At 44.1% G+C, this 14,912-nt stretch overlaps 1 protein-coding gene across 3 annotated transcripts in view; it reads left to right on the forward strand.

Moving 5' to 3' along the window:
- Positions 1 to 14,912, forward strand: part of CRB1 (crumbs cell polarity complex component 1) — a 96,437-nt gene that overhangs the window by 32,726 nt on the left and 48,799 nt on the right. For all 3 annotated transcript variants that reach the window (XM_079313477.1, XM_079313479.1, XM_079313478.1), the window contains exons 3-5: positions 1,532 to 1,727; positions 6,148 to 6,287; positions 7,376 to 7,558. In XM_079313477.1, coding sequence (XP_079169603.1) covers positions 1,532 to 1,727; positions 6,148 to 6,287; positions 7,376 to 7,558 — 519 coding nt within the window. The remainder of the gene's footprint in view (positions 1 to 1,531; positions 1,728 to 6,147; positions 6,288 to 7,375; positions 7,559 to 14,912) is intronic.

Consider the following 14,912-nt stretch of genomic DNA (forward strand, 5'->3'; position numbering starts at 1 on the left):
CACATTGTTTATAATTACAGTGAATTCACAGGGCAATGACCACAGAGGGACTGCTTGCTATATCTGGCTGTAATGTACATTACCATAAAGCCATAAGAGAGCGTTCCTGTGCTGGGTTCTCGTGGCAGGCTCCTGCTGAAAGTAGTGGTTAGCTGAGCAGTGAACCTTGAACTGGGGGCATGCCACTGGCAGATTCCCCATCCACTATGTGGTCTCCAGGAACTATTTCTCAACTGCTGAAAACAGGAACTTGCACTTTAATGCTTTAAGACAATGAAAATAGTTATGAGTCAACATCTGCAATTTTTTGGTTTGGCATTTTAAGATATTTCCCGGTACTTTTCCATAGCACAGATTTATTCTTTTAAAACAAAGATGCTCACAAGCATCAAAATAAATTATTAATGAAGTAAAAGTGCTAAATATTATCAATGTTATCTGTGTTTTAAGAAAGATGTTCAGAGTTATAATGTACAAATTCCACAAAGCTGACAAAATGAGCATAAATAAAGAATTAAAGGAAAACTTCTAAATGAATTGCAAGAATGATACCCACCATCAAACATGCCTGTTCCATCTTTTAAAAGTCTATCCTATCATCTTGTACTGAAAACTTCACTTTTACCAAAAAAAAAGGAAAAAAAAAAAGAACCTTTCTCAGGGCTGCAGTTTTTCTTTCAAGTAGGAAATTCTTCTGTAAACTTTTCAATATTGCTGCTACTTCAACAAGCCAAATAAAAAATAGGGAAATTAACTTCAAAACAGCTTATTCAGTATAATTTGCCACTTTGCATATTTTGTGGCTGCTAAAACAAACTGACTAGGCAGTTGAAAATAATTTGAAAATATTACTCTATTTTCAAAACACTAAATAAGTGCATAACCATACAAAACCCTGAAATAATCAAAGCTGCAAAGCATTAGTTACTAGATTTTCTTAGTGTCTCCTGGACTGTGCTAGAAGAAAAAGGAGTGCATATTTAACCTGCCAACTATCACAAATAACTGTAAGGTCATATTAGAACTGATTTACTGCCAGCAATTATCTCTGAAGAGCAGCTCCAAGATTTTGACCTGCTACAAAAATGGCTCCACATACCCATTTACTTGCACATTGATAAGCCTTAAAAAAAATAGGCAATAATCCACTGCTAAACAAGACACTTCCCAATGAATTCAATCAACTGTGAATTGTCCATTTAAAGGCCAACTTTATGTGATCAACAAACTGCTGGTCTCTTCTGTATTATGTAAACAGGATAGTAGCATCATTTGAATAAATTGAAAATTAGTTTGTCCTGTTTCCATGTTCAAGCTAACAGAAAAAGTTATTTTACCTATTCTCGTGAAAACAACTGGCTTGTTCTTTTGCAAATTCTGCCAAGCCTTGAAAAAAACTAGTCGTGCAAAGCTCATGGAGGAGGAAATGCCAAAGAAAAAGAAAAAGGTTATGTGACTATTGCCTTCAGTTCTTGCTGAGATTTCCAAAGCTGTCTCCTAAACCTGGGGTTTATTTTCTCTGCTTTTGAAGGTACCAACTGCGAGGTGGAAATCGATGAGTGCTCGTCCCAGCCATGCCAGAACGGGGGCACCTGCCACGATTCCCAGGGGAGCTTCTCCTGCTCGTGCGCGCGGGGCTTCCTCGGGGAGCGCTGCGGCACCGACGTGGACGAGTGCTCCAGCCAGCCCTGCCTGCACGGGGCGCGCTGCGCCGACGGGGCGGGCGGGTACGTGTGCCAGCCCGGGCAGCTGCCCTGGAGCCTCCCTGCACAGCGCAGCCAGCCCGGGCAGCTGCCCTGGAGCCTCCCTGCACACCGCAGCCAGCCCGGGCAGCTGCCCTGGAGCCCGGCTCTGCACACCGCAGCCAGCCCGGGCAGCTGCCCTGGAGCCTCCCTGCACACCGCAGCCATCCCGGGCAGCTGCCCTGGAGCCCGGCTCTGCACACCGCAGCCAGCTCGGGCAGCTGCCCTGGAGCCTGGCTCTGCACACCGCAGCCAGCCCGGGCAGCTGCCCTGGAGCCCGGCTCTGCACACCGCAGCCATCCCGGGCAGCTGCCCTGGAGCCTCCCTGCACACCGCAGCCAGCCCGGGCAGCTGCCCTGGAGCCTCCCTGCACACCGCAGCCAGCCCGGGCAGCTGCCCTGGAGCCTTTCTGCACACCGCAGCCAGCCCGGGCAGCTGCCCTGGAGCCTCCCTGCACACCGCAGCCAGCCCGGGCAGCTGCCCTGGAGCCTCCCTGCACACCGCAGCCAGCCCGGGCGGCTGCCCTGGAGCCCGGCTCTGCACACCGCAGCCAGCCCGGGCAGCTGCCCTGGAGCCTGGCTCTGCACACCGCAGCCAGCCCGGGCAGCTGCCCTGGAGCCCGGCTCTGCACACCGCAGCCATCCCGGGCAGCTGCCCTGGAACCTCTCTGCACACCGCAGCCAGCCCGGGCAGCTGCCCTGGAGCCCGGCTCTGCACACCGCAGCCAGCCCGGGCAGCTGCCCTGGAGCCTCCCTGCACACCGCAGCCATCCCGGGCAGCTGCCCTGGAGCCCGGCTCTGCACACCGCAGCCATCCCGGGCAGCTGCCCTGGAGCCTGGCTCTATACACCGCAGCCATCCCGGGCAGCTGCCCTGGAGCCTCTCTGTACACCGCAGCCAGCCCGGGCAGCTGCCCTGGAGCCTCCCTGCACACCGCAGCCAGCCCGGGCAGCTGCCCTGGAGCCCGGCTCTGCACAGCGCAGCCAGCCCGGGCAGCTGCCCTGGAGCCTCCCTGCACACCGCAGCCATCCCGGGCAGCTGCCCTGGAGCCTCTCTGTACACCGCAGCCAGCCCGGGCAGCTGCCCTGGAGCCTCCCTGCACACCGCAGCCAGCTCGGGCAGCTGCCCTGGAGCCCGGCTCTGCACACCGCAACACTACGGGAGCCTGCCTGACCTCCCAGCTCGTTTCCTTCACTCCTTGGTCCCGCACTAATTTCAGTTTCGATTTGAAAACCGTTAAAAAGTGCCAGTCTGGTGTCAGAGCCAATAGGATAACACAATATTTATGATAAAAACTGACCAAGAAGTGTATTTTTCATATTTGTACTTTAAGTATTGTTAGTACTGTCATTTACATACGGATTCTGTTTCTAATGCTTACCAAACTTTAGTTTCCAAGAAATATGTGAGACTGTATAAAACTAAATTTGCTAACAGCAGCTGCCCACACTGACAGACAGAAGGATTAGAAAAGAGAGGCAAAGAAGAACTGCAATAACTGTAACCATAGTAATAGATGTCATTAACAAATCTATGTCAGAAATTTTACAGGTATATAGTACAACAGTCACTTGTTCAAAACAACCTGTAATCCATGGGCAAAAAAATAACAATACTAATTAAAAAAAAAAAAAAAAGAATACAATGCAATGGAAAAGTGAGATTCTCCACGTACTGTTACTGGCCCCACACAGAGCTCCAAGCAGAGCTCTGGCATTCACTCACCAATACTGGATTTTCTGGCTCAGCATGAGCTTCCCAAACTGAACACATATGTATATAAGCTCAGCCTTAAAGTTCCCCAGTGTATTCATGCAGGTGCACCTCTTGCCAGTATAGGATTTGTCCTTTATTGTGTATTTTCCAGTTTTTATAAAGCAATTTTGAAGACTCTGGTGCCCCAAAAATCAGTCCAGAAGTCATGTCAGCAAAAGAAGTGCTTTCCTTGAGTGAGGGTGTAAGAGATCACATTCTGGGAATGAATTTTTGTGCAGTGTGGTGACATGGCACCAGCCTTGTGGAGCTTCTTTTCAGTAGTGCTGAATGGCTCTGAGTAGGACAAAAGAATTTATTATTTCCCAGTGTAGCTAAAGCATGACAGCAGTGAGAGGGGGTCACCTTGGACCTGACTCACTCACAGACCTGTGCAGCAACCTGGAAGCCTTTTGAGGATACATCTGTGAGGTGAGCAACTGGGGATGCTCGTTCAGGCCAAACTTAATCCTGCTTATTTCTCCCCTGACTTTTAAATCTGAGGTACATGCAATTTTAATTGGCTTGTAATACTGCAGGGTATCTGGAGAACAATTGGAGCTCTTTCTGCATTTGTTATGCAATGAAAGGAATGGACAAAAAAGCATTTCAAAACAGAAGGGTGTCCAGCAATTTCCTTTCTTTTGTGTATTCTTGGAGAAGAATGAAAAATTGTGGTATTCAAGCAGGAGTTTTCCTTTTCTGACTAATCTACAGTTCAGCTGAAAGTTAGGTGTCTGCCCCCAGTTCTCACAGAGATGTGTACAAGGCAATGGATTTGGCACAAAAAGCTTTAAATACAAACATTAAACCAAATTCTCTCACAAATTTCAGTCTGACCTTCCAGTGATGTTTCATGAATGCAGTAAAGTATGAGCTGATCTCTTAAAAAAAAAGATTTTCACATAAATAAACATTCTTATTTAAACTCAACAGTTAAGAGACTTAGCTAGAGGATACCTCTGCAACCATGTCTTTTTTCCTCAGGAAATATTCCCAGAAGCTCCAGTGTCCATAGGAGATTCTAAAGGAAAGAATGCCTAAAATATTGCTTTCTGCAGATTGTGAGAATATCAGGAAGTCAAAAGGATATGCTAGATAGAGCATCTGAATTATCACTCTTGCTATAAAAAGCCATCTGCCAGCTCAGCTGTAGCCTGGTTGTAAGCAGGGCACCATCCAGAATCCCTGCATGACAGCAATGCCAAATGCTAAAAGATAACCAAGAAAATGGCACACAGGTGGGGCTGCATATCAAGCAGTGAGTTCTGGATATTCCTTCCTGCTCCACAATTCTGAACCAAAGTGAAAAGCAGCTTGGACACAGGCAGAAAAACAAAAGAGCTTTCACCACAAAGATGAACAGCACCAAACTGAAGGTGCACGGGAGAAATGTGTGAAAAACTCAGCAGAAGAAGGAGACTTTAGGTTTGAGAACATAGCTTAGAATGAAAATTACTGATTCACATCTTCCTCATTACTTTTTATATCAGAAATTCAAATGGCACCTGGTCTAAGTAATCTCTGATTTTGATTTAACAATAATCCATACACCAGTAATAAACTGGCCCACCACAAGTTTCTGCTTATGCACACACTTCAACAGTGTAGTAAAAAGTTTACACTTTTTGGTCTGTTAGGCTGCAGGAGCCAGTTGTTCTCTGATGTTGCTTTATGTTCAAAAATTTCACTTTCTCTTCATATATTTACTGCAAGGCTAAGACTTGGATATTAAGCACAGAAATTATCAAATAAGCATACTTATATCTTGTTCAGCAAGATGCCCTATGAATGCAATTGTACAATAATGGTGTATCACTTCAATGTAAAAGAAAATAGAAGAAATGTTTGTTTCCTATAATTATTTTTAATTAATCATACACAAGATCATAAAAGCCTGCACAGTTACCTTGTATCTTGCAAAAGCCAGTATTTTCATATGACATGTACGTGTTAACTTTATACTTGATGACAAATAGCACTCAGCTCTTCTGAAAAAAGTGCAAACAAAACTTCCCAGACATTACTGATATCTGCACATTGCTGATTTCTATATATACACTAGTTTGTTTACTTATATTGCAGTTGCATTGCTACCAAAATGAGTTGTATTACTATTGTCATTAGGACTAAGCAAGCAATTGACATTTTTGTTCTAACTTAACAGTAAAGGACTGGTTTTCAAGAAAAAAATCATTTAGTTGAGGAAAAAAAGTATTCCTTATTTTTCTGCCAATCCAATTTTTACCAGTCCAAGAGGAAGAGATACTAACACACTTACTGCCTCCCCTGTTTTAATTTTGTGAATGATTAATCTCATCCCCCCTAAAAAAAAGCATTGGAAATGCCACAAACCTTTTTCTCCCAAAAATTAAATAAGAAGAAAAAAGAAGGATCAATAATTCTTAGGGTTTTGTCAAAACCAATTCACAAGCAGTTCTTATTCCCCAGACAAAACCACATACTTCAGGGAAAAGCTCATTGTTGGTTCCCAATTTCTGTGGTTTCTCCTAAAGCACCAGATGGTGGTCTCGAGCTGGACTCAACCCTGTAACCTGCGAGCCAAGGCTACACAAGAAGCCTGTGTATGTTTAGGAACAAAGCCCAGAGCTCTCAACTTCCAGCCTGAGTGAAAATTGCATTCTGTGTTGCAGGTACAGCTGCAACTGCACCGGGACAGGATTTATGGGCTCGCACTGCGAGACCCGTGCTCCCCTGTGCTGGTCACAACCATGCTACAACAACGCCACTTGTGAGGACCATGCTGACACTTACACATGCCACTGTTGGCCAGGTAAGCTCCAAATTCTCCTATAAATATTCCTTGAGTGGTAGTAAAAAGTTTGGTTTTTTTGTTTTTTTTTTTACCCCTGATACAATAAAAGGTCGAAGCTCCATAACCTCAAAAGTCCTCTATGGCCTTGTGTTTACATGGGCTTCACTCATAATAAAGCAGAGCCCTTTGGGAAAGGTGCTTGCTATTCCAACTAGGAATTGATTCTCCTGTAGAGCAGAAGTATGCAAAACAAAAGGCACTGGCATTATGGTGTGAGAACAGGAGATAAATCAAAGGTGGGAGCCATCTCCCAGTTCCTTAATCCTTCAAACCATGTGATAGATGCATCACTGCTGCAGCTGATGCTGTTTTTAGTCTTCATTAACACAACCTTTAAACCAGTCTAAAATCTTCTGTCTGGCAGTGGGCAGTGAAATCCACAGACTGTGTTCTCTACCAGCTGTTTGCAAACAGACCCCACACCCCAGTGGGGACACAGACCCTGTGCTCTCGAGAGACTACACAGCTCTATCAACACACAAACCACAAGTCTGTCCAGGAGTGTATTACACCACAATGCAGTGCCTTGTTACCCACACAAATCTCCCTGTTACTGCCTAAAAAAGACCCAAACGAATCTTTTATGGCACAGCTCAACTCACTAATGTAGAGTAGCCAGTCCTGCTGCCAAGGCCTAGCAGGGAGCTGCAAGGGAACATTCACACCTTCAAGGAGCTGAGGAAAACTTTCAGCACATGACAAAGCCTAAAGCCCTGCACAGCTACTATTCAGTGTATGTTTTGGGCTCAGGAAGGGAAGAATAGCACATGGAATATAGAACTGTAGAACAGTTTGTGTTGCAAACCACGTTGTACATCATCTAGCCTGCTCCTAAAAGGAGCCGACAACAATATGGAGAGGGAATGTGGTGACAAGGGGGAATGGTTTCAAACCAGGAGTAGGTTTAAATTAGGTATTAGGAAAAAACTCTTTAGTGTGAGGCTGGTAAGGTTCTGGCTGCCCCATCCCTGGTGGTGTTTCAGGCCGGGGGATGGAGCAGTGAGCTGTCCCCACAATGTCACCGTGCCCTTACGGTGTCTCCGCAGGCTACGCGGGCTCCCGCTGCGAGGAGGACATCGCCGAGTGCCGCAGCAGCCCCTGCCTGTCCGGCGGAGACTGCCTGGAGCGCTCCTGGGCCGGCCTCTACGGGCTCGTCCCGGGGCTGCCGCCGGCCTTCCGCTACGACCAGGCCGAGGGCTACGTCTGCCGCTGCCCGCCCGGCTTCACCGGTAAGGGCTGGGGCGGGGGAGCTGCTGGGCCGTGCTGGGCTCGAGCCACAGAGAGCTTGGTCAGGGCTGGGCCAGATCAGGGCTGAGCCTGGGCCCACAGAGCACTTGGTCAGGGCTGGGTCCGAGCCACAGAGCGCTTGGTCAGAGCTGGGCCTGAGCCCACAAAGCGCTTGGTCTTGTTGGCCTGGGCTGGGCCCGAACTCACAGAGCTCTCAGTTTCATTAGGCTGGACTGGGCCTGAGCCCACAGAGCTCTCAGTTTCATTAGGCTGGACTGGGTCTGAGCCCACAGAGCTCTCAGTTTCGTTAGGCTGGACTGGGTCTGAGCCCACAGAGCTCTCAGTTTCATTAGGCTGGACTGGGCCTGAGCCCACAGAGCTCTCAGTTTCGTTAGGCTGGACTGGGTCTGAGCCCACAGAGCTCTCAGTTTCATTAGGCTGGACTGGGCCTGAGCCCACAGAGCTCTCAGTTTCATTAGGCTGGACTGGGTCTGAGCCCACAGAGCGCTCTGTCGCGCTGCTGGCACCGCTCTGCAACTCCCGCTTGTGTGCACAGCTCTGTCCTCACAGCGAAAGTTGGATTGACAGCAATCCGTAATCCTGAACGAGATTTTATTCTACTTTATTCTACCACAGCCAGTGCTATTTAGCACAGCCTCAAACCACTCGGGTTTGGATTGTGTGTGTGTTTCTGGGGCTGCAGTATTGTTCTGTCAGCTCCACCCGCTTGTTCCTTCTGAAGGAAAAAAAAATAATTAATAGCTGTATTAATTTGACCAGCCTTCAATTTCTCATTCCATTCATCTCCTGAGCAGCTTATGAACTTCATAGCATGTGAAATGCATGAGTGCTGTCTCCAACATAACAAGCATGAAAGCTTAAGGAGACCACAGCTTTCACTCTGAATACTTATTTTTCTTCAAAGTGGCTTCCAGACTTGTTTTTGTTTCAGCCCTTCCCGTTAACTGTCCTTCCCCATCCTGTCACTAAGTGTTGCTGTTGTTCTTTAGTTCTGCCTCAGAGACCATAATGTGAGGTTTCTACCCAGGCTTTCAGTGTCTCCCAGGCTGTCCCAAGCACCCTTACCTCTTCTTCTGCCTCTGCTTCCTCTTCACCTCCTTTCAGTGATGTCCAGACCTCCAGTTTCTTCTCCTTCTGTCTTGTCCTAATTTGAAAAGTTCTAAGCTCTGTGAGACAAACAGAAAGGTGTGTTTTGTTGATTAACCATCCTTTATCTTCTTATGTCCTTCTTAATTGCCTTCACCTGATTTGTGTCCTGATTCTATGGGTTTTGTTCATACGGAGGACTTATGCCCCTCTGTCTGAAACTCTTAACTGGTCTGAAAAAAAGTGTGTCAGAATGTGTGTAAATACATCAATCTTGAATCAATTTTTAAATCCATAATCTCACCATTCCAGTGCAGGACCTTCCAAAGCATGAGGGAGAGAAAGTATTGGACACCCTGAAATTTATACTGACTCAGTATGCAAATTAAATTACAGTTTTAAAAACAAAACAACAACAAAAAATAGTTATTCTTGATAAACAGTCTGCCCACATCTTGGCAGGAAGACATCTTTAACAAGACACTTAGTAGCAATAGCACTGCATATTTCTCTCTGGTCTTTCTCCTTCTCCCAGGTAACCTGAAAATAAAAAGTGCTTAAAATGTGCCTCATCCTCCTTGGATGTCAGAAACTGCAGCACAAAAAGCCTATAGGTAGGACTGGAAGTATAGCAGTAGTATGATTCAAGGTAGTAGGTGAGTCCTTGATCAGGACCATTTGCTATATGGTGCATATCTAATGGAGATGAACTAACAGCCACCTGGAAAAAAGGTCAGATCCTTTCATCTGGGTATCAGTGTATTTCACTGACACTACAAATCCTACATTTCTGATGCTGGAACTCAGGAGTTTTCCCAGCCTTAACATCTAAATTGTTTTATGTGCTTTAGATATAATCCCTCAGATTCCTATTGCAACAGCACAGAGATTTTATTTAATAAGCCACATTAGTTTTATTATGCCTCTATCCTCAGTAAAACACTCATATAACAATATAATCATACTTCACCAAAGCAAGTCATATGCAGAAATAATAATTCACATACCCTGTATTGCAAGGGCCTGATCCAAAAGCCATTGAAATCAGTGGAAAGATCTAATCAAACTGAGGATTGTTGCCAATATGTAACAAGCATCTTTGAACTTACTGGATAAGATTGCAAACAAATTAGTGTAACTGAAATGAAAAACTGAGAATATTCACCTTTTGGGCTACAGTTTTAAATCTAAGGGCAGGAGATAACAGAACATAAACACATGCCTATGTCAGAATAAAATATTTCCCTCACAAACTAGGAGGAAGGAATAAAGAGTACCTGGCAGTATCTTGTTACAGATAGAGATTTTTCAGGTGACTTGAAAAACAGTGAGTCCTACTGAAATTCTTAAAAGGATCAAATCTGCAACCAAAATTATTTAAACAATTTGATTCTTAAAAATAAATATAATAATCCCAATCTGGAGGCTTTATCCCTGCTAGAAACTCTTTGAGGACATTAGATATTCCTTATTCAGATCTAAGACAGAAAATCTCTGCACAGGTTCTACGAAGGGTTAAACTTCTCCCACTCCCTTTTAAATCAGTGTTTGTGGATACTCAGATTTCAAGAGGTGTCAGTACTACTGCAGTAGCAAGCCTTAGCTTTTTTTATATTATCTTGGCATGCTGGCCCCTAGCACAACAGTACTTTTAATAAATTGGGCTTTCATTTAAAGGTCTTGTGATTTGTTGCTGCGAGGTAAAGGCAATAGTTACCCTAGAACTGTGTCCTTTCATACTATGGATATATTGTATTGCTCCAGCACTGCACATTTGTTAAAAAGGCTGTTATTTGAAAGGTTAAACTTTTCACTTCACTCATGAAAACCTGTGAGAAAGGAGAAAGGCAGAGCTATGGATTTGGTAGTGACTCATTTCACCAGGTTGTAATAAACTTAACACCATGTCAAAATTAGAGAGCTTCTGTACTTGCAGGGTCTACCAAGTGACACATTCCAGAATGGAGCAGAGCCCAAGGAGCAGCGAGTGTGCCAGGCAGGCAGGTCCTGAAAACTGGCAGTGCCTAAAAAGCTGTGCTGCCCTCAGTCCCCAGGCAGGGGAGACAGTGCCAGGAGCAGGGATGAAACCCGTGGATTTTCCATCAGCACAGAGGATGAGAGCTCACTCCAGTGGCTGCAGCAGGGTGCCTGCTGTCACACATGAGTGCTGGCTGCTGGGGGCCTGGCCACTGCTGGTGTCTTGTTATCTGCTGTGTGCCAGCTGTGCCACCAGCACTGCTGCTTGCTTTGGCATCAGGAATTCCTAAATGGTTTTTGGCCTTTTCGTTTGTCTTGTTTTCTGTTTTTCCTTTTTAAATTTCCTTGGCCCTTTTCCCAGCCTGTTGGACTACTGCAAGAGAAAATGATATGATCAGACTGGTGTCGTATGCATACTGAATTCCTGCCATATGCATGGGGGAAAGAAACTGTCTCCCAGAGCCAGAAGATGAGGCAGATAAATGGCCAGTATGGGAGAGTGCTGAACACTCAGCTAAGTCAAGAAAACCTCAAGCCAGACATTGGACTGGGAACATCATGGGAGCAGTACTTCGAAAGTGAATTATTTGGGCTCTCATTCTGCAGTTAAGCCAGGGTGACAGAAACACAGAGCACCCAGAGCTTCCATCTCCCTGCATGGCTGTAGGTGCTGCTGTGGGCACAGCACCCATCAGTGTGCAGGGCAGACTGAGCCAGCCATCCTCCTCTCCCCTGGCCTCTGACAGTGTGGGACAGACATAAATATTATTTATGGGTAGTGGGTAGGACTGTGGGCACATTACCACTAACTTGGGAAGCTTAGAATACATGCATTGATTTTTATAACTATAAAAAAAACTATGCACCTTCTTCATTTTTTAAACCTTAACCATAAGCACAATGATCACAGAGCTGCCATCCTCAGCTTCATAAAGCAATATGACTAGCAAAAATTAAATCAAGCAGATGTATAATAAAGATCTTATCTCTAAAATCCAATTTTTTTATTTTCTGTTATTTCCTCACCTGTCCTTCAGCTGTTCACACCATGGTAGTCAATCATTCCTCCATTACACCAGGTTAATTTGTGGCCTGTCATCACAGTTTAAAAGGTTATTTTCTCTTAATTCTGAGACTTTAGAATAAGACAAAATTCATCAAGGTAAAAATGAGGATACAAATGGAGAAAAGACAGAGAGAAAAAGAAATTTTAAAGTTAAGCTTTCAAGAGCACCACTCCTCTTTTCAGTGGTACTCAGACTTCTCCTGCACGCAAGACAAGCACTCTGAATTAACAGGTCCAGAGGAACTGTTAGCTAATTATTATTCCCATACAAGCAAAGCCTCAAGAAAGAAAATTTTCATACCAGGAAATATCCATCAAAATTAGCTGGTTTAAGGAAAAATTCCAAGTACATTTGTGTGTACTACACACATGAATTGCTGAAGAAATTGAATTAGGGTTTGAGATCTCTCTTGCACTCTCTCTCTGAACTTCTTACCACTCTGAACCTCAGAGAGGCTGTAATTGGCATGCACACACCCTTCCTCACTGCCCAAACTCCATTCACTGTCAGTGCAGGATCCCTTTTTCACTGGAATATGTTCCCTTACTAAACCAAAGACTCAGCTGATCTGTCGGGCAGATGTGCAGCACCACATGAAAAATGTGGCTGTTTTCTGAGCATGGCAAAGTTACTGCTTTCCTGGAGAGACTTGTACAGCACTGCCCTGTCTCTGCTCCAGCCCCTGTGATCTCCATGTGTCCCTGGGTTCAAAAGCACAGGGGGAAGGGGAAGGAGAAGCTCCTGTCCCTGCTCCCAGCCAGTCTCCAGCAGCTCCAGCATTCCATGGCCAGTTCAGGCATGGGCTGGACTAATACAGGATGCCCTCAGGGCCTGGCAGGCACCTGCTGTCTGTAAAAACCCTACACCAAACAGACAATTAGCACTTTAAAGTACTTTCCAACTCTGCCAAAGTCTCTGATCTTGAAAGAGTGCTTGGACAAGCTTTTAATGATTCTGCCCACTAATACTATTTAACATTTCTTCAGTCAGTAGCATCCTAGTAAGGAGATGTTCACATTGTCATCAGAATTGATTCCTTCTGAGTTGGCTTCTCCTCTATTTCTGCCACAGAGCTTTTCCTTCTCTCCTTTTTTCTTGATTTTTGGAAAGGATCAGAATATTTTCTCAGAAAGACAAAGTGTGTCCTTTATCACTGGGCTGTGCTCTGTGCCAAGGGGCAGCAGATGTTTTCAGGCCCCAAGAATGAGGCATGCTCCCTGGTTTCTTGCTTGTCTCTTTATTCACAATCAAACTGCTTTCTTGGCAATAATCACTAACGATTTGTCTCGTGCTTAGCTCCCTGACCAAGCACACTGTTAGGCTGGTGTGATTATTCTTTCTGGATACTTCCCCAGAAGGAAAGCCAAGGCTGAGCTCACATTTCACTCTGCACAGCAATGGCCATGCAAGGACAGCAATACCTCAGAACATTGTGGGCAGCACTGAAATTGGCTTGGAGCTGGAAGAATTTATGAATCTGCCATTCCTTTATCAGTTGCCATTACAGAACTAGTGGGACATTTCAATTTCATTTCTACTGCAGGTACTGTTCCTCTTGAACAATTTTAAGAAATACCATTTAGTAAAAGAAAGTGTAATTTTTGCATTCTTTCACCATATAAATCACCACAGCAACTAAGACTGACTTGTGTTTTTCATGACAGCTCTTTCCTTAACAGCCCATATCTTGAGACACTTTATGAAAGCCTAGTAGCTATTTTTTTTTTTTTTTGCAAAAATTAATCTTCTTATGACTTAACTTGCCCCCTGTATGGCAGCAGACTTGCTTGAAGGCATTGACTCTACTTGTAATGGCTACCTAGTGTTTACCACTGGTTAAAGAATCAGAACAGAGTAGCCCATGTCCCTAAGTGTTACTAATAACACCTGAAAACATTTCTGTGATTACAATATTCTGCAGTTTGGGCTACACCTCACTAGAATCTGAAGATTTGTATCTTATCCGCTCTTCAGAAAAATAGAATAAGGTCCAATAGGATCATAATGAATGACATTACTTTGGTGAATAGTGGAATCTCTCAGCCCATAAAGGATATGTTTGTACATCATTATCAGATCCAATTACCACAATTAATGTGCTCCAAGTAGAGACTGAAATAGTTTAATAACCTAGAAACAAAATTTTAGATCCTAGAAACAAAATATGCACCAAGCATGGTTGCTGACTATGCAGAGGACGCATTTTACTGAAATAAAATTCAGCTGTATTGAAAATTTCAGCTTGTCCCTGTTGTTCCTATTATACAAGGGAAGCTTTTGATAGAAAAGTATTTTTACTGGTAATGCCTCTCACTGTTAAAATTGTGTAAAACTGAACCATGATTATTAGGAAATGAGCTCTTGAGCTTTTCTTGACAACTCTTTACAGAATTAGCTCCCATACCTAGTTTGTAGCACTGGGGCTGATATTTAGAGCCCTGATATACCTGTGTATATTTTTAAATGAGAAATGTGAATTAAAATCTCTCTCCTTGTTGCAAGTTGCAACTAGAAATGCAAAGACATCTTAGCCATCACTTCTGCATTATTCAGCACCAAAGGAGTGCACAAAGGTCAGGTGTTTTGGGGGTTTTTATTTAGTTAGAGATATATGATATTCAGACTTTAGGAAGCATCTACCATTATTATTTTCAGAACATGTATAGAGTTTTGTGCTTTCAAATTTGACAACTGACCCATCATTACTATGATCTATTTTCTCTAGTTGCCCTGGTATGTTAAGTTGTATAATGTAGTCCAGTGTGATTGACAGAGCCTGGAAGCAGTGGATATTTTGAATCTGGCACATCTCTCTGTGTTAAATAGTGTTGCACATAAACACTTTTTAGCATGAAAAGCTTTTTCCTTGAAGGGAAGGAGGAGGGGATGAATGGCTTTTAATCCATAAGCTCCCAGACCTTACAACACACCAACAGACAATGTCCTTAGATTTGATGAATTAGTGTGTCCAGTACCTGGCAGAAAATGCTTAAAGAAAAGTAAATTAAACAAATAAGTCAGTTAGATATTGTTTGGGATCAGGAATAATGCTTTTTAAGCACCTCTTTTTTTCTGACACTCATTCTTGGTGGGTCATTCCATCATATGATTAACTACTTGTTAAATCAAGTCTATCCAGTAAGAATTTTCCTCCTGGGGCCTTCTTCAAGCACTGTCTACTTACCTTTTTGATTTCTTTTTTTAA

This window comes from Erithacus rubecula (assembly GCF_903797595.1).
Source record: "Erithacus rubecula genome assembly, chromosome: 10".
Lineage (NCBI taxonomy): Eukaryota > Metazoa > Chordata > Aves > Passeriformes > Muscicapidae > Erithacus > Erithacus rubecula.